Here is a 19,434-nt window from a genome sequence, read left to right as displayed (position 1 = left end):
TCACATTAGCCTCTTTGTAAGAACCAGGGGCGATTCTAGGATTTTCATTTTAGTGGGGCTCAGCCCCCAATGAGGGTATAATAATAAAAAAGAAATAAATATTTACAAAAAAATTGATTGAAAATTTGTACAAAAAATTGTAGAACCGTTCTACATAAATTCAATTCAAACAATAACAATTATTTTTAAAAAAATAATACAATTAATACACACACACACAATGTTTCAATCTCTGTCAATCACTCTGATATGCAATTAAAATGAGTGCACTGACTGAGTGCTGTCTGTCACTGTCTTTAATCATTTCTATGCATAACTGTATGGTAGTTAATGCCACATGCACTGTATTATTATGTTCTATATTGAAAGGTAAATTTTCAAATGAAAATAGCAATAACGTGATCGTTTTATAAAGTATGTGTTCATATGTGTTAAGGGATTTCGCTGTATTTTATTAAAATAAAATAAGTAAATAACTAAATATATATGTTTATATTTGGCATTTGTGTGTACAATTTATAATGTTTTTCATAGGGTTTCCATGAAGGTTTTATTTATGATAGAAATAACTAGTGACATGAGAGCAGCAGAGTGACAGTCTGAATTTTCAAGATTAAGTTAAAGCCTTATCTAAATTTTCCTCCAAAACCAATCTACAGGACAGATCAGATGTTTCAAATTTATTTCATCATAATTTTCATTTTTCAAGATTTTATTTAGCTTTCAGAATCACCAAAGAATGTGTGTTAATTATGTAATGGGCACAGTGCATGTTCACAGTGCACAGGCCGAGCAGCCACAGCGATGAGCAGCCGACCACAAACACGTCACCCAAATCCCTCCGCCTGGTGCGAGGACAGCGTTAATCTGCCCGCTGACAGATCACAGGATTAATGAGTATCAACAGCTCTGAAACCAGATGATCAGCTGCGCTGCGCTTCGCCTGTTTATTCTACACGTCAGGGAGGATCAGTTGTGAGACACACTGTTTGCCACTTAATATTAGGTGCTAATTTAAGAGCTGCGAATTCTCCATTTGGAAGTGTTTAACCATGACTTTCTTTAACTCAAGCTTACCACATCTGACAGGAAGGCATAATAACTAGAAAACGCAAAATAGCAGATATATTTCCTTCCACACAGCATAATGCAGATAGCCACTCCCTTACAGATCTGCATGAAGTGAAATAAACTGACAGCATCCAGGAAGTCAGTCTCCTGCCCTCTGTCCCTAAACATCAAGCAGTTCAACATCGATCGAGATGCAACAGTCCAGCCATTTATTCTCATTAATTATGGATGCACGGCTTCCCTCCAGTCGAGCTCTTGCTTCATGTCTGCAAAACAGAATCTGGACTGAGGACGTGTTAATATGCCCAACACCAGTGCTGCTGATGCGGAAGAGACAATGTTTGTTCAGACACATTGTACTCTTTTTGATGTTGTTGTTTGTGACACTGTCTAATAGGAAGAACTTAGTCAACATAAACTCCTTGGCATCTCTGTGTTTGAATGCTAGTTGCATGCAGCATCCACAGCTTGCACTAGACAGGTTATTTTCTAAAATAAAGTGCACGGATAAGACTACAACCCTCCATGCACACCTTGGCAATAGAATCACCATTGGCAGGTACATTTTTTAGTTGTGAAAATATATCTGGGCTAAACTTATGCTCAGCTTCTAACTGGCGAGTGAAATCAAACAATTTATTATCCAATGCTAAAGACAGACATTATTTAGTTGCCTAGCATTAAAATTTAGTCGCATATGTGAGTGATTTACTCACATTGTAGAGTGTTGTACTACAATGAAACAATGTTCACTGAAAAACAGATAGTAAATTCAACAAAGTAATGGCAAGTAACAGATTGAATTAAACTTAAAATTTTGAAGCAGTGTAAAAACGTACTGCAATAATGCTTATTTACTTCTATTTTTTTTTTTTTTTTTTTAACGTGTAACAAAAAGCATTAATAAAGCAAATAAGATCCAGCTGGATTTTGTGGTAAGCATTTGCCCTCAATGAGCTGATCTGACTAGGTCAAGCCAATCTTTAGAGTGAAACTCAGCGTTTATAAACAAAGCTCATTATGTGACCTCTTATTTTACAAGTGGTTTGAATATTCTGTCAGCAGTAGTAAGGTGAGAAGGACACTAAACTCTCAAACCGAGTTAGTGAGACTCTAGCTTGAATGCCTGGCCTTTTTATTATTCAGGAGAAGAGAGGAGAGGAGTGAGATAAAGAAAGAGAAATTGCTTCTCTTTTATTCCCCATTGGGTGGTGCATTACAGTAATGGCTCTGTCTAAATAGCAATAGAGAGTTAGAACGGTGCCCCCATTATCAACACCATGACCAATTCCTCTCTCTCTCTCGCTCTCTCTCTCTCTCTCACTCTCACTGAGATGAGTTAGAGGGGGTGGTCTTGTGCGGCCTTGTGCGATCATTGTGAAGATCGTTCAGTAAACGGTGAGTGAAACGCCTACATGAGCAGAGAAACTCTGAAAGTGATTATACGGCAGCAATCAGAACACCGTCTCACGTTTGAGGCTCCGTCTCGACTAATAAACTCATTCATCGCTCCGAGAAGTATGAATCAGAAAATGAGCTTTTTGATGACAATTTAATTGCCTTTCAAAAGAGCAGAAGTTATTAAAAGAAACTGAACAATTGGGTCTTGGTAGTGTGATTTCTGTAACTATTCACATTAGGAAAGTTTGTGTGGATTTGAAGTTTGTCACACATGTTCACATGTATTATAGAATGCACATCACCATCTCAAAGCAACCAAGTCCCAAAGATCATTTCTATTTCTCTATCTTCATTTTACAGAGACTAAATGAATGACTAAATCAAAGCAGGTTTCCTCTTAGATGCGAGTCCTCTTCCCGTGAGAGCTTTTAACCACACTTCACATGTTTTCAAAGTGCAGGATTTGGGATGAAACATCTTTGTGTGCAACCAAAGATAGAAAAAACCTTCTGAATGAAAATGCGAACATGCACAAAATTAAAGAAGCTTGATTTTTACATTTTCTGTGCTCTTTTATCATTTTATCTATTATTTAAAAGAAACTACAATGCTAGAGAGGATGTTATTAGTGATATAACAATATAATGACTAACAATATGATGTAAAAAAACAGTACTAGAAGTACTAGTACTATACTTGAAGACATCTTAAAAAGAAATCAAGTGGTCACTGATCTGTCATCAAATAATTGAGTTAACAACTGAACAACTGATGGGGATACTAGATTTGCACATTTTAATAAGCACAGAATATTGACTTTCTTGACTGTTGATTTATCTATTTTTTCATTATTCATTTTTCTATATTATTATTTCTATATATTATTATTGGATGCCCCAACTGGAAAACAGGATTTGTAATTTCAGAGAGTTCAATGAAATGTTATGCTGTTATATTTTGACTGCAAAGTGTGACTTAAAGGGACAGTTCAACCTAAATTAAATCAATCAATCAATCAATAATTTACTCACCCTCCACTTGTTCCAAACCTGTGCGAGTTTCATGTATGAGCAAGATATTTGGAAGAATTTTGGTAGCCTTTGACTTCTTTTTCAATACTATGGGAGTCAATGGGGACCAGCAGCTTTTTGTTTACCCACATTCTTCAAAATATCTTCTTTTATGCTGAACAGAAGAAAGAAACTCAGGTTTGGAACAACATGAAGGTGACTAAATGATGTTGAAGTTTTCCATTTTTGGGTGAACTATCCCTTTAATAAAAATGTGTTTGGATTTATAAAACAAACACATAATACTGTATTACTGATATATTGATTGCAGACCCCTGAATCTAATCAAATCATAATCATATCATATCATAATATCATCGTTTTGAAGTAAATATTACATCGCTAGCTAAGAGAAACAATGTCAAATCATACTGAAACATCCAATTTACAACATAGTTAGATATTTTAGGTGTTCGATAGGTGATTATTTACTGTCTCAAATGAAAAGAGTCACACACATCACTGAATATAAACAAAGTATGTTTTAAAATGAATTTTTAAACCCATAGCCACCGTAACCATAAACATGATCCTTAAAAAACTGCAGTGCTGTATGTGATGAAGTGTGTGTCTGGCCATTGGCTGTGATTTAGGTTACAGTGCCGTAAACACTGCTAGTAGCAGTATACAGGCAGAAAGGGATAAAATGTCATGATGAAATAGAGATCGAGAAGCCCACAAACACACACACACACACACATACACAGAGTCAATCACTGCAGCAGTGTCATTGTCATTCAACACCCTGCTCTTGTCCTACAGGACCTTTCTCTCATTTGGGCTCAGATAACCTGGGTTTAATGGCATCTAGGCAGACAGCCAGATAGTCAAACGCTGTGTGAGCGGAGGGGGAGCAGCACTTCGCAATGACAAATGACAGAAGTTTCAAACAAAGTCGCTTCTTTTGGATTGAAAAGCTCTCATTAACGGTGCAGCAACACCGGATCAGTCATGCACATCGAGAGGAATCACTCACACAAACACAAAGACACAGGCGCAGAGGTTTCACCAGCCGCAGAGCTGCACAAATTTTCTAAATGGCTGATGAAAAGAATATACTCTCCCAGTGTGATGCACTATTCAGTTTGCTCTTGATTGATAATAGTGTGGAGAGCAAAAGCTCATCAAATGGACTCAAATGTTCATGAAACAGACCCCTGGGTAACAAGTAATTTATTTAGCTCAGGAAACTGAACAAATCATTTTATTAGTTGGATAAATACACTTGTTTTAAAGTTGCATACTACCATACTACTCATACTAGAGCTGCAGTATATAATTTGTAAAGTATATTTTGCACAATATGCAAATGTTGTAAGCATGATGTGGCTAATAACAATATTTATTGACATATTTATTCAAAATAGAAAATATTTGTAACAATATAAGTCTTTACTATATTTACTATTAAAAAATGTGTGGTTTTGAACAAAATTAATACTTTTATTCAACCAAAATAAAAAAAAGTGATAGTATAGACTTATTGTTATAACTTTTTATTTTGAGCAGCAAATCAGCATATTAGAATGGTTTCTGAAGGATCATGTGACACTGAATACTGGAGTAATGATGCTGAAAATCCAGCTTTGATCACAGCAATAAATTACATTTTACAATATATTCAAATAGAAAACAGTTATTTTAATTTGTAATAATATTTCACAATATTACAGTTTTATACTGTATTTTTGATCAAATAAATGCAACCTTGATGTGCAGAAGACACTTCTTTAAAAAAACATTAAAAATTTTACTGATCCCAAACTTTTGAACGGCAGTATATATTAGATAATTAAAAAAAAAAAAAAAAAAAAATCAACAATTGTAAACAGTCTACAATATTCTCCCAAATGTACACAGACACCTACAGTACAGTACGATACATAAAAATGAATTCTATAAATTTGTCTGTATCTGCTCAAATGCTGCAGATTCATAATTCATAATTTGTCTGTTTTTTGATTTGTTCATAATTTTTGCTTAATGTTTTTTAATTATCTGGTGTTTGATTTTTAGTGAATGCGCCCCAGCAGATTCATATCCTGTAGACAGTCTCTGTGTTTACAGTGTCTCTTTGGTTACCTTCATTTTCAGGTTTATTTAGTGCTAGTAAAGTACACAGGATGATCAGTGTGCATTCATGCACCACGAGATCTGGACAGAATGGAAAAATCCAAATGAGCTGGTGGAAAATTCTCATCAGCTCACATGGTCTGTTGTTTGATGTTGACAGGATATGACAAATATAATTATCTGCTCTCATAAATCTGTTTTTAATGCACCTATATACTCGGTCGATGTGAAGTCTGCTCCCTCACACGTGAACACGCGTGCGTCTTTCAGAACTGTATGTTCCTGGGTCAGTGCATGTGGGCTGATGTGCGCTCAGGGAAAATGAACAAGTACAGAGGATACAGTGTGTGTGAGAGAGCAATACAGAGAAAACCACACGCAGGCATTTAAGCTCAGACATAGTCGAACGTGAGAGCGATCAGGCCTCCAGAGACACTGCCCTATAGAAAAAGGCGGCAGAGAGAACACATACACACATACTGTATACTGTACTCTTCTCTCTAGTGTTCTCTAGTATGGCTGTCATTCTACCAGAAGATTATTTCATTGCTTGACACCATTTAAAAATTATGCTATATTGATAATATAAATAAAAATATAGAAAATTAAATAATTTATATTTATCATGTATAATGTATATATATATATATATATATATATATATATATATATATATATAATTTCAATAATTGTACAAAAAGTATCTAAAAATCTAAAAATATTTGTAAAATATTTTAGAAGTTATATTTAAAAATAATAAATATTTAAAATTATTCATGACACCTTGGGTCAGTTAAATAATATTAACAGATACAACTTTTGATTTTAATAATGCATTACTAAATACTGAAATTAACATGAACAAGATGTTAACAAATGAAACCTTATAGTAAAGTGTTACCAATATAATAATAATTATCATCAAATTGAATCAGAAAGCAAAATCTTTTTTTCTTTTCATGGATTATAATTTTGATAATAAATCCACACCAATATTATTTATCATGACTGGTTTATATTCAGTTTATATTGACACTCATATATTAAAGTCTGTGTATGCAGAAAAGACTAGAATTGTTCCATCTTTTATTTTAGTGTATCGGCTTAGCATGAAAGTACAGGTACTTCTGACACCCTTGCTAGTTAATAAGTTGTAAATGAGTCTGATCAGCACAAAGGTAAACACAGGGATAATTACAGTAATTTAATTTACAGCAATTTATGAATACTCATAAATCTAAATTGTATCTTAGATGATGACCATCATTTGCTGTGTCACCTTCAATAAAACTTCTGCAAAATCGCACCATAGGTCAATAATTTCATTTCATTTTTTCATTTCATTTATTTAATCAGGGACAATGCACATTAATAATACATACAAAATGTAAAATGCACCAGATTTAGCCAACACTGGCTAATTTTCATCCGTAGTCCCTTTTGGCAGGTTGATGTTAAAGCAGCGGTTCTCAATTCCAGTCCTCGCGCCCCCCAGCTCTGCACATTTTGTGTGTATCTCTTATCGCTTCTGACGTTTGTTCTATTCGAATGTAAGTGCCCTGTGAAGTGAACATCACAGGATATTCCGCCATGATTCCAGATTGAAGCGAGCGTATATGTTCCATTTAAAGGTCATTAAAGTGTACGAGACGTGAATTTAAATTGTATTTATTTACATATGCATTTTTGTCACACTCTAGTAAGTTTTGTCTATGTGTGAAGACGCTGCAGGCAGCAGCGCAGCGCAAATCCATGAATGAATGTTCCGAAAAAGTTTCAATGGATTTCCCCTGCTCAGGGAGTAGGAAGCAATGAACACTGTGTAGGGATCATGTCAATCGGAACACAGTTCATGCTAACGAGCTGGTTATCTGAATCAGGTGTGTTAACCGAGAGAGGACTGGAATTGTGAACCACTGTGTTAAGGACAGGAAGAAAATATAAACAAAAAATATTAAAGGTGCCATAGAATGGAAAACTGTATGTTCCTTGGCATAGTTGAATAATAAGTGTTCTGTACATGGAAATGACATACTGTGAGCCTCAAACACCATTGTTTTCTCCTTCTTATGTAAATCTCGTGACTAAAAAAGACCACTGAAAAATAGGCGAATCAGAACATAACACCAACTGTGACGTAACAGTCAGGATCACTAGTGCCCCCAACATTTGCATATACCCGCCCATGTTCTAGGCCAGCCGCCAGTCGAATCATCAGAAGTTCTGCAGGTATTGTAAAGAAACAAGCGAGTACAACAGCGAAAATGGCAGATCATGGAAATAAATGTTATGTTCCAGGCTGTGCAGGGGATGTGAAGTGCAGGGATGGGTTGGTGTCTGTATTCAGAAAGGCACGGAAAGCAAATACGCCTTCTAATAAAATAACGTGAGCCACTAAAGGGACATGGTTAGCTCCTTGCTAGCGGTAGCCTGTTACATTGCAGTACATAAGTTTCACTTACCACATAAACAGAGTAAAGAGAGATGACTGAGGATGATGGCGATTGATTTACAGATCCTGAGCACCACTGACAAGCATCTGATCTTGTAAAATGTGTGGTAAATGCCGCTCCATAGTATAAACAGAGTTTGTGCAATCAAGAATCTCGAAAGCGAAAGTGAAAGTAAAAAGCGATCGTGCATTTGAAAGCAGTTTCAGTGCCCCACATATTAATAGCAGCTCCCTGAAGCCCGCATTTTATTACAGTATAATTACCCAACGATATAACTGCGAGAGAAAGTATTGAAATATATATTTTCTTCCTGCTTTGAGCTACTGAAATGAGCTGCACTGTGAAACAGCCAATCAGAGCAGAGCTCAACATTATTATTCATGACCCTTCCAAATAAGCCAATAACAGACCATTTCATTCTAGAGAAATCCTAGGGTTGTTAATGCACATATAAAACCGTTTCTGGAGAATTTTTGTCCTTACCTAATCCACATACCTTCTATGTAGATATCAGAGAACAATTTAAAATATTGTATCAATGCATTCTATGGCACCTTTAATACACCAAATTAAGAACAAGAAGGAAATATGAGAGCAGAAGAAATAAACTAAGAATATTGAAACAAAATTACAGACTACCATACCTTATCCATAAATCACTATAAATGACAATTTTTATGGGTCAATAACCATATTTTCAGCTTTTTCGAGAAACCAGTGTCCTGTTAAATTTTTTAACTCTTTCAGCTCTACTGGGAGTCTATTCCACTCATGTCTTCCTCTAAAAGCAAAAGATAATTGACCAAAAGTAGTTCTTCTTAATGGCACATTACAATCACCTCTGATACTGGCAAGTGTATATTGTCCTGCTATCTGATCTATGTAATCCTTAAAAACAGGTGGAGCAAAACCGTTTAAGATCTTAAAAATAAGTACCAAATCAGCAAACTGAATCAAATGTTCCCAACTCAAAATTAATTCAATTGTTTGTTTGTTTGTTTTTTTAGGGGTCCCTTAACTCTAGTGAGGAGTCTTCATTATGAGCACCTCTCTCTGATGAAGAAGGCTTGCTGAGGCACACAGCTGAATTTCTGGCCTGCAGCATGTGCAGTGTTACTAGCGATGGATTTGAAGACTGACTCAGGCAGTGACTCCTGCTGTGTTTGTGTAGGTGTTCTCATCCTTCTATTGACAGAAACACTCTCATCCATTAAGACAGCAAAGCTGAGCTCTACAAGTGCTGTAACAGATACAGTCAGTCTGTTCAGTCTACAGTCACTTTATCTACCTGCTTATAACATACAATAAACTCCCATTCAACACAGTCAAGCTCCTCGGATTACTTTCCATTCTAGAGTACATTCCGCACTCTTAAAGGCTCGGAAATCACAAATGCAAATAGTTCAATGGCTAAGAACTATGTCCAAGATGAAAAAATCTAAAGTAAAATGCCGGTTTCAAGAAATTATTAGAAATGCAATCTTTGCATTCATGTTGGTTAGATATTTAATATTTTTATTCAATGACAAAAAAAATGTCACATGGTGGATACAAAGTAGGCTGCCTCTATACTTTGTATATGTATATATATATATATAAACATTTTTACAGTGTATGTGGATACAGCTTTGTATTCATTTTATTAATTTCTTCTCCACCTTCTTCTTCCATGTTGTCAAGTGCGCTACACTTCTGGCTGTATGCAAACAAAGAAGTGCATCTTTATTGGTTCCCGTTCTGTAAAGGATGATGCATGAGCTCTCGCCATTGAGCAGAACACTTAACCTCAGGTTACTCCAGAGGGATTCGTCTTGAAATAAGTGAACAATAAGTCACTTTGAATAAAAGCGACTGTCAGATTAGCAATTAGGAGCCCCCTCACCTCACGCCTGACCTGAGCTCAGAGACTCATGGGAGTCACGACACAAACACTCACAGCTGAACCGGCCAAACATCTGCTTCAGCAGCGCAGGTTCAAATGAGATTGATTATTCAAATCAGTTCAGATTCGATTAAGAAGGGCTTTATCTGAATGAACGCATTAGAGGCGCTCCAGTGCTCGAGGGGTTAAAAAAGTCTGTGTAACAAGATTTCACTAAATCTGTTTAGATTTCAGCCTGTGTGTATGTGTGTGTGTGTCTAAAGAGAGCTCAGGGGTCAGACAACAACCCATTTTTAACTGTCTAGCGTGTATTGGTGTCCGGTTTAATTGACGGAGATGTGAATGGATTTTCTGGATAAACTGTGATAGTCCTTCCAGCAGCACTCCCATCAATCCCTCCTCCATCTCTCTCTTTCACACACACACACAAACACAATTTTGAGTGTCAGAACTACACCGTATGACGTCTAATGTATTATGAAGTCTTATGTATTTATGTTGGTTTCATAGGGTGTTGAAAAACTTTTATGCCATTTTAAGAAAAGTTTTAATTTATTGACTATATCAGGTTAAGAATAATAACATTTCCATTGATATTTTATATTTTTGCAAGGTAAAAAAATTATATATAACATGAATTATTAACACCAAACACACACACACACACACACACACACACACACACACATACACTTTTCAGGAAATTGAAAAACACTATTTTTAAAAATAATAATAAATTAAACATTGCGTTTTCATACATATGTTAAGAAACGTATCTAAATCAAGCTTAAATGGGAGGGTTTTGACCAGTGAATTTGAGAGAATGTCTGACATACATGTTTTGGCTGCCATTATAGAAAGGCTGCATGTGAGGCAGTAAGTGGATCACACTACATTTTTATTTTTTACTTTTATTTTGGCGGAAAATTACAGGGAAACTTTTCAAATGCTTCTTTTTTGCTGACAAATTTATAAATGGTTCTCATTACAAGTTTGGGAAGAAGTTCGGTGCGTGTTGCCTTTTCAAGTGCATGTTATATGTGACAAACTCACGGTACTTGCAGAGATGGAGTTTGTGTGGAGCAGCATTGACTGAGAACCATGAAAAGATCTCAGTGCTGATCTATTTCAGTTTTTCTACTTATAATATATTGTTTTACTTATAAATATATTGTTTTATTATATGTGTTAGTATCTTATTCTTTGTAATTATTTTCTAAATTTGCTAGCAATTTCTGAGTAAAATTGTTTCTACACATTTTTTTCAGTGTATGACTTTTCTAAGGGATAGTCGGTTTTTGAGGGAGAGACGGAGGAATCAGGCAAAGCAAAAAGAAAAGTAGCAGGATGGTTTGTCTTTACTTTAATTAGCTGCATGTGGCTTTAGCAATATCTGTGTGAATGTAAGAGGTGATATCCTCTGCGAGGACTTTCCCTCTGTGAACACCGGCATTAATCTCATACTGGAATTAGCACAAAAGCAGCTCTGCAACACGGATTCAGCACAGCATCAATCAGAGGACGAGCAGCTCTATAAGTCCCAGCGCTGCTGAAATTACATGCTGAAGTTGCACCATATTTGCTCTCATAAATAAAACATGGTGATTTTGTACTCTGTGCTTAGTCTTCAAGACTACGTCCTACGCAAGTCTGCGAGGATTCTCGAAAGGAACGTGTGAGAGGGGAAAAACAAATCTATTGAGTGGATCATAATGTGAACACAAGCTGGTCCAGCTGCTGGTGGAAGGACTTCATACAGAGAGGAGAGAAAGACCACGAGACCCAGAGATTATAAGAGTGAGAAAAGCGATGCATTCAACTGAAAAAGCTGCTAAAGGCTTTTCTCACCCCTGCATGAGAGCACAGGGCTCCGTCAGCGTGAAGAGCAAAGGAGAGCAGAGGGCAAATTCAGAAACATCTACAGGACTGACAAAAAAATTCTGCATCTGAGTCACAAACACTGACAGGTGCTGTAATTCATTTCACAATGCCAACATAAAATTACCCAGCATTACAATGATTTTAATCCATTTTTATGTTTCCTAAACATGTGCCATGACTCAGGATTATGAGACCGTTGAGACAAAAACATTTTAATTGCGTATCTGATTTAAAATCAAGCCATAAAAGTGGCATTAGAGTTTGATGTTTGATTTGCTTCAATGAATTGGTTCAAAACTCGAATCAATATTTCACTTATATCATCAATCACACTTTTTGTATATTGAAATGTTTTAATAAAAATACTTGGGTAAATATCGCTGTTTATACTATATATTGAGGAATACAAAATACACATAATTATTCCTTGCGTTCAAACCACTGTATATTATTTTATTATTCTGATTATTTTAACTAAATTTTACTTAATTCATTAAATATTTTGGATTCATTTGTCCACAATAACTTATTAAAATATTTCAAAATAATATTTAAAATATCTATGAACAAATATTATTTTATGCAATAAATAGCAGATTTTTATTTCAAAGCAAATACTATAAGGCTGAATGCAGTCAAAAGCCTCAACATTTTCAAAGCATTTATTTGCTTAAAGATACAGTAAAAAAGTGATATTGTGAATATTATTACAATTTCAAATAATTATTTTCTATCTGAATACATTTTATTTCTGCATGCAATTTATTTCTGTGATGCAATCCTTAATTTTCAGCATCATTACTCCAGTCTTCAGTGTCGCATTATCCTTCAGAAATCATTCTAATATGCTAATTTCCTGCTCAAGAAACATTTCTGATTATTATCAATGTTGAAAACAGTTGTGCTGCTCCATTTTTTTTTTTTTTTTGGAAACTGGGATACTTTTTTTTCAAGATCATTGGATGAATAGAAAGTTCAAGAGAACAGCATTTATTTGAAACAGATTTTTTTTTTGTAACATTATAAATGTCTTTACTGCCACTTTTTTGAAGTTTTGATCAATATAGTTCATTCTGGCTGAATAAAAGTATTTTATACAGGTTGGTATTCATGGCATACATTTTGCGCTATCTATTCCAAAACGATCTGAATAAAAGACCACAACCAATAGCTAACTTAACCTTGCTGCAAAACAAACACACTACATCTAACTTGGTCAACCTTCCAGAAGATAGTAAGACGTAAATATTTTTCTCAAGGTACACAACTAAAATTCCATATAAGGTGAGTCCTAGTTTGGGAATGGTAGCGGTACGTAAATGATTAATGCTGCTGGTATTACGGCATCATAAAGATCGGCAGCGGTAATAAGTGACCAGACTTTGGTGTTCTTATTGTTTTTATTGGCCTCAGGGTTCAGGGACTACATGACATGTGACTCTCACAGTGCTGCACAAACACACTCTTATCAATTCTGATCTACGGCTGGAGTAAACACAGCTATTTGATTTTGCAAAAATACTCGCTGATATCTTTCTCAAGGGACTCTAATGCTTCAGGACCCAAATCTTTCAATGATGACAGCAACAATTTCCCCAGCAAAAAGCAAACCAGCAGGCCTCATATTTTTGGACGTATTAATTTGCCCTTTAAAAGCTGGATAAATGTGACGCGAAGCATGTAGTGTTCATTAAGACCTGCGCGGGTCCCTGGAGACAAACAAGATCGATGTGAATCTGAAAGATCCTCCCGCATACGCTATTACACAAACAACACGACGTTGATTGCATCCAACATCTCAAATCCCTCTGACATCCATATTTCCTCATCTAATTTTTTCATAGCGCTAACCAGAATTCCCTCAATTTATTTGAAAGAAAATAACACTTGACAACCGGTGTGATGTAAAAAGACAGCCACTTTAGGAAAGAAGGTTGTGTTTGTTTTGTAAACAGCATGAAATTCCCGTTCCTACACACTTGTGTTTTTAGATCAGAGATGTACAGAATGGCAGTCATGAACTGATAGAAGAGAGTAGTGTGTATTTTAAGTGTGCTACTCACTGTCTGCATGGATTGGCACCACCAGGCAAAGCAGCAGCAGGATGGACGTGGCTCTGCCGCGAGGAGAGGCTTGTCGGGTATGTGGCACCATGATTCGTGGATGGCACTCACCGCAGGGGTTCCTAAACTCCTGCTGGATCACTACACGCTCACGCTACCATTTAGTGAGACCTGACGGGGGACACAAAGGAGAATGACATCAGAAAGATGCAATGCCAACAACACATACAAATCCTCAAACATGACATCACCACATTCCAAGACATGAGCTCATTATTAGCATTCCAAGAGCATTACATCACATTCCCGTAATTCTGTATGATCATCTCGTAAATTAAAGCAATAGGAGAATGACATCATGAAGCATTATGATAATGTATGCAATCAAACATTACATCATCACATTCCAAAACATTACAGCATTCTCTACTCTGCTTAAATATTTCAAAAGAAGTCTTCTGAAGTCCTATGATAGCTTTTATGAGGAACAGTGCCAAAAAGTGAAGTCACTGTTTACTGAAAATCATTATTTACTGTGACAGTAGTGTAAATATGTGAAAAAAGAAAATGAGATCTGAAAGCTCATCCAGAGGGGTAGATTTTCCTTCAGTTATTACAGAAACGCACAAAAAAAACATTGCAAAAGAGTATATTTTGTCTACATGTCACATTGACATGTAGACAAACATGCTTCATTTTAAATCTAATTAAACTTTGCTTCATCACTGAAACTAATAATAGCTTGCAGTTCAGTTCAGAGTGCAGAGATGCTAATTCAGTAACCGCTCTGATGAATTCAGTTTTGTCAGACTGATTCTTCAAAGTGATTCAAAATGGTAACCAGCACTAAATATTCATTGAAAGAATAATCTCATAGGAATAGACTGCTCTGGAATCAGACTACACTGGTTGTGCTGTATGTTTCTGATTCACTAAATAGAACTGGTTCATAAGAGTCATTTGTTCATGAATCAGATTACACAGGTCAACACTGGGCATATGTCCACGTGTTCCACCTCCTAGGAAAACTCAATAGATTGAAATTACATAATTTTTTCATGCATAACATTCAACAAAGACAGCAAAGTCACATTCACAACTTAAATATGATTCATTTTGCTCAAATAAAATAGAAATATTAGATAAAACAACGTGTAGAATGCATAGGAAAAAAATACTAAAAGTGAAATAAAAATAAATGAAAGCATAAAAAATATATTTATTTAAAAAAATAATAAAAATGACAAAAGCCCATAACACATTAATGCAAAAATTAAAAGCAAATTCAAAAAGTTAATAATAAATACAATAGTACTACAGGTATATATATATATATATATATATATATATATATACTGTATATATATATAAAAATACTACATTATTGAATAAAAAGACAGAACCCAGGGAAAATATTATTTATTTCAATATGGCGCAAAGGATTCATTATAGCATTTATTTCTCTGGCATTATTGGTCAGCAGGGGAACATACAGAGCTTTTGCGCTGATCTATTCCTTTAACATGGTGACATCATGCACACAAGGAATGATGTCACTGTGTTAATTTAATAAAGTGGTTTTAAACACAAGCAAATGAGCTCCAGCCACAATGAGTCCCTCGAGCGTGTTTCAATGACCACAGACACCTCTGGCCTTTGGAGGACACACGCGTTGCGCCAGATTCACGCTGAGTGCGTTGCGTGTATCTAGAGGTTTGTGTGTGTTAACAGCCCGTGTGCTGAGGGCTCTCATGCATCTTTCCAATGAAGCCACCCCATGCACGCTCTCACTCACTCATGATTAAGATGATGCATTTATTTATTAACCAGAAGCGCTCATCATGTAATTGGCCGGACCCGGGCTAATTAATCACGCTCACACAAAGCAGACATATGCTATGCAACACACTCCCTCTGCCACAGAGAAAATAATCATGGATACACCACAGAGAGAGACGCCCGTAGACCAGCACTAATTACACCGCCACCGCAGCAGGAAAGTTTGGAGCCGCTGGCGCTCGGCAAACAGCTTCCACCCTCAAACGCCATTTGATCGGGAGTTGAAGGTGCGCTTCCACATTCCTGCAGGCTGAGCAGACGGAAACATCTCTCCGCCTCCAAGCCCGCCATTTCTCCCTCTTATTATGGAAATCATGAGTCTGGAACAGAACCGCTGAGCTGACAGAGTCACCGACACTGCATTAAACTGCGAGCATTTAGGGACATGCACACACAAACACTGCAGCGCGTGACACTCTGCACACACGAGCCTCTCTGCTTCAGCACACGTTGTAATTACAGCAGGCTGCTCCCCACCGTCTCTGCCTTTCCAAAGAAAACACAGACTCTGCTTCTGAGTGGATGCTACAATTGCGCCAGCCAAGCGTCTCCGGCGTGCCCAACCTGCAGGCTCTCCTGAACATTCCTGCAGGAAGAGCACGCTGGGAAAACGCGGCCTGCATTTCTTAAGACCCCAGTCGCTTCTGCTGAAAGACAAATGATACGAGCAGCCAGCTAGACTCTCCACGATGACAAGTGTGTTTAAATGAAGGGGCAAAGGTCAGGACGTTTCTCTCAGGACATGACTGCACAGGAACTGCACAGTAGGGTTGCAGCCATTCAACAGCACACGTCGCACACGTCAGTCATTGCTCTGGTCTGAATTCATGAGTTGCGTGTGACTGGTGTATAACTACATATAACTATAACTACATTACTAAAGCTTTAACTACAATTAAAATGAAAACAAAACAAAAAATAAATAAAAAAATAATTCAAAACATTCACAAAAACGAATAGTATCTCAATGTTGCTAGAAACAATGATACAGTACAAATACAATATGTTTAACTAAAAAGACACAATGAATCATTGAATTTTGATTTGCCATTTTTGCTATTTAACATTTGACGACATTACATTTTGTGAGACAAGGAGGGAACATAAAATTAATGACTCATTACATGCATGGCCAAATAAAAATGCATTAAAATTACTGTTACACTTACAATGTTGCTTAATTTTATTGACAATAAAATCATTGCAAAAATATCAAAAATGTCGTCTTATCTTCATCAAGTTTTGCTTTCTAGAATGGCTGCTGCAGGTTGCACTGACTTCCTCTAGCATAAATGCACATAAATTCTGCATAATTCTGCTGTAATTCCAGGACCAACATGATGTTACTTATTTGCTGGATTGTCTGATAGTCTGATAGCCGAAAAGAGCACTTGCTTTATTACTTCTGGATTGACGGATAATCTATCATAATCCCAGAGGAGAAATTGGTTGCTAGAGATTTCCTCGACAGAAAACCCTTCAACACGGGCCAGAGCAGCAGTAATATCTGACATACACTTAGAAAATCAATGCTCTTTGAATATTAATAAAGAGCTACACTTAAGTTCATCAGTCTGATGCATATGTACTTCCCTAAACAGCATTGCCATTTAAAAAGCACATTTATTGCCGTATATTCAATTAAGCAAATGAATTCAGGCAAATGAGGGGAGAGGGCGGCAGTTCGGAGAGCTCGTTTGTTGTGCTGCTCATTTAAATCACATCAATATTGTTACAAAGAGTGCCACTATTATCTATCCATGCCATTTGTATCCCTGAAATGGAGGTTAATATTCAGATGTCAAGATTCTAACGTGACTTTACATAAACTGAATGAGACATTTCCCTGCAATGAGAGTGAACGCAGGCGGAAAAAGAAGAAAAGCACACTGCGTTAACTCACTCTAAAAAATGCTTTTTTTAAATCCATTTTTAGAGTGCTATAAGCAAACTAATGTCTGATGAAAGATTAATTTAAAGTCTAAAACATACACTTGCTGCATGTGTTCAGTTTGACAGTATAATGTCTTAATGACCCAAATAAAATGAATCTGAATGTTTGGAGCTGACTGAAACAGATTTCCAAACCTCATTATGAATACCTGTTACTTTGTTTCCTTTCCTTTAAATGAACATCAAACATGAAAGTGATGCTTCAAAAGCACATACTACAGAGGACATTTGATTTTGGCATTTTGGCTCTGTTCCAAACCCAAGTGAGCCCCCTAACTAGACATCATACTGTACACGCACACTTACAGGCCGTTTCCAACAAAAGGCAGTGAATTATGCTTTAAAAGATCTCCTTTTGGCCAAAATTCATCCAGCATCACCTGAATCCTTTTGCAGGTACTAAAGTACAATACTGAAAAGTCACCATAAAAATAATGACATCTCATTAGAATTTCACCCAATATTGATGCCAGCTACATTTTCACAGTGTCAGATTGCTAGTTTGGCAAAATTAGCAGTTCACCATGGTTTATAGATGCAAACTCTTTATTTTTCTCTGGGTCTGATGCAGGACCAAGTCAGCTGTGTTTACAGCGACAGGCAGAAAGCAGCAAAGAGGGAATGATATCTTCTCGCAGCAGACTCTGGGGGTGTGAAGGGGAAAGGATGAAATTTTCATCCTGCAGGAGGAGCACCCTCAAGGGGCAGCAGTCTCTTATCTCCACTGTTATCCGCCCACTCCCCATGGGAAGGAGGCACAGAGTGAGTCATACACACCAGCCCTGTATTCCAAACAGTTCATCCAAATTTCATTAAAGAGAAGAAGTGCCAAGAATGGTGGATCTTTAGTTAAGAAGGGGACCGTGGTTCATCAGCAATGCTAATGAGACATCTGTGTCTAACTTAATTCTGGAGTGTTAAACATCTCATTTCTTACTATGGCTACTTTCCACATTTTTTTAATAATAGTAAAGTCATGAAAACTATGTATAACACAAATGGAAATATGCAAGATCATGAATAATGGGTTACACTTTATTTTAAGGTGTCCTTGTTACAGTGTAATTATACACTTAAGTACTGAGTAATATTAATTCACTACATATAGTTACAATAGGGTTAGGGTTAGGATTAGAGTTTGTTTTAGGCTTACTTGCATGTAACTCTGTATAATTTATTGTTATTATAATAGTACATGTAAAATGTGTAACAAGGACACCTTAAAATAAAGTGTTACCAATAATGCAGTGACCAAAACCTGCAGGAAAAAAAAAAACCTTTCATGAGATGCATCCTGTGATACTTATAAACACTATGTTAAGAGTTCACATGTATGCTTTCATAAATAAATACATAAATAAATCAAATATACCTATTACTAGTAGTAGTAAAATTATTATTATTATTAATAATAATAATAATAATAATTAAAGAAAGCTATCTTCATAAGGTGCATTCTAGGATGCTTATAAACCATATTTATGGAATTTACATGCATGCTTTAAAAAATAAATCAATAAAATTGGGAAAAAAATTCCAAATAAAGTAAACAAAATCTAATCAAAATAAAAACATAAACTAAAAAGTTCTACTAACTCATGACATACTGTACATAACATATAGTATATTGGTTAAGAAAATTATGCATCGGTACAATTTATGTTTGCCCACAAAACTAATTTCAAACATTTCAGCAGAAGTCTTTGCATCAAAAGGTTTTTAAAATATATAATATATACTGTAAATTC

The 19,434-nt window shown here is 36.0% G+C and overlaps 1 protein-coding gene across 15 annotated transcripts in view; it reads right to left on the bottom strand.

Moving 5' to 3' along the window:
- ptprfa (protein tyrosine phosphatase receptor type Fa) overlaps positions 1–19,434 on the bottom strand; it is a 272,540-nt gene that overhangs the window by 165,225 nt on the left and 87,881 nt on the right. For all 15 annotated transcript variants that reach the window (XM_058780183.1, XM_058780172.1, XM_058780177.1 and 12 more), the window contains exon 2: positions 13,895–14,065. In XM_058780183.1, the coding sequence (XP_058636166.1) occupies positions 13,895–13,985 (91 nt within the window). In that variant the 5' untranslated portion in view covers positions 13,986–14,065. The remainder of the gene's footprint in view (positions 1–13,894; positions 14,066–19,434) is intronic.

The sequence above is a fragment of the Onychostoma macrolepis genome, chromosome 06, assembly GCF_012432095.1.
Source record: "Onychostoma macrolepis isolate SWU-2019 chromosome 06, ASM1243209v1, whole genome shotgun sequence".
NCBI lineage: Eukaryota > Metazoa > Chordata > Actinopteri > Cypriniformes > Cyprinidae > Onychostoma > Onychostoma macrolepis.
This window is presented reverse-complemented; position numbering and strand designations above follow the sequence as displayed.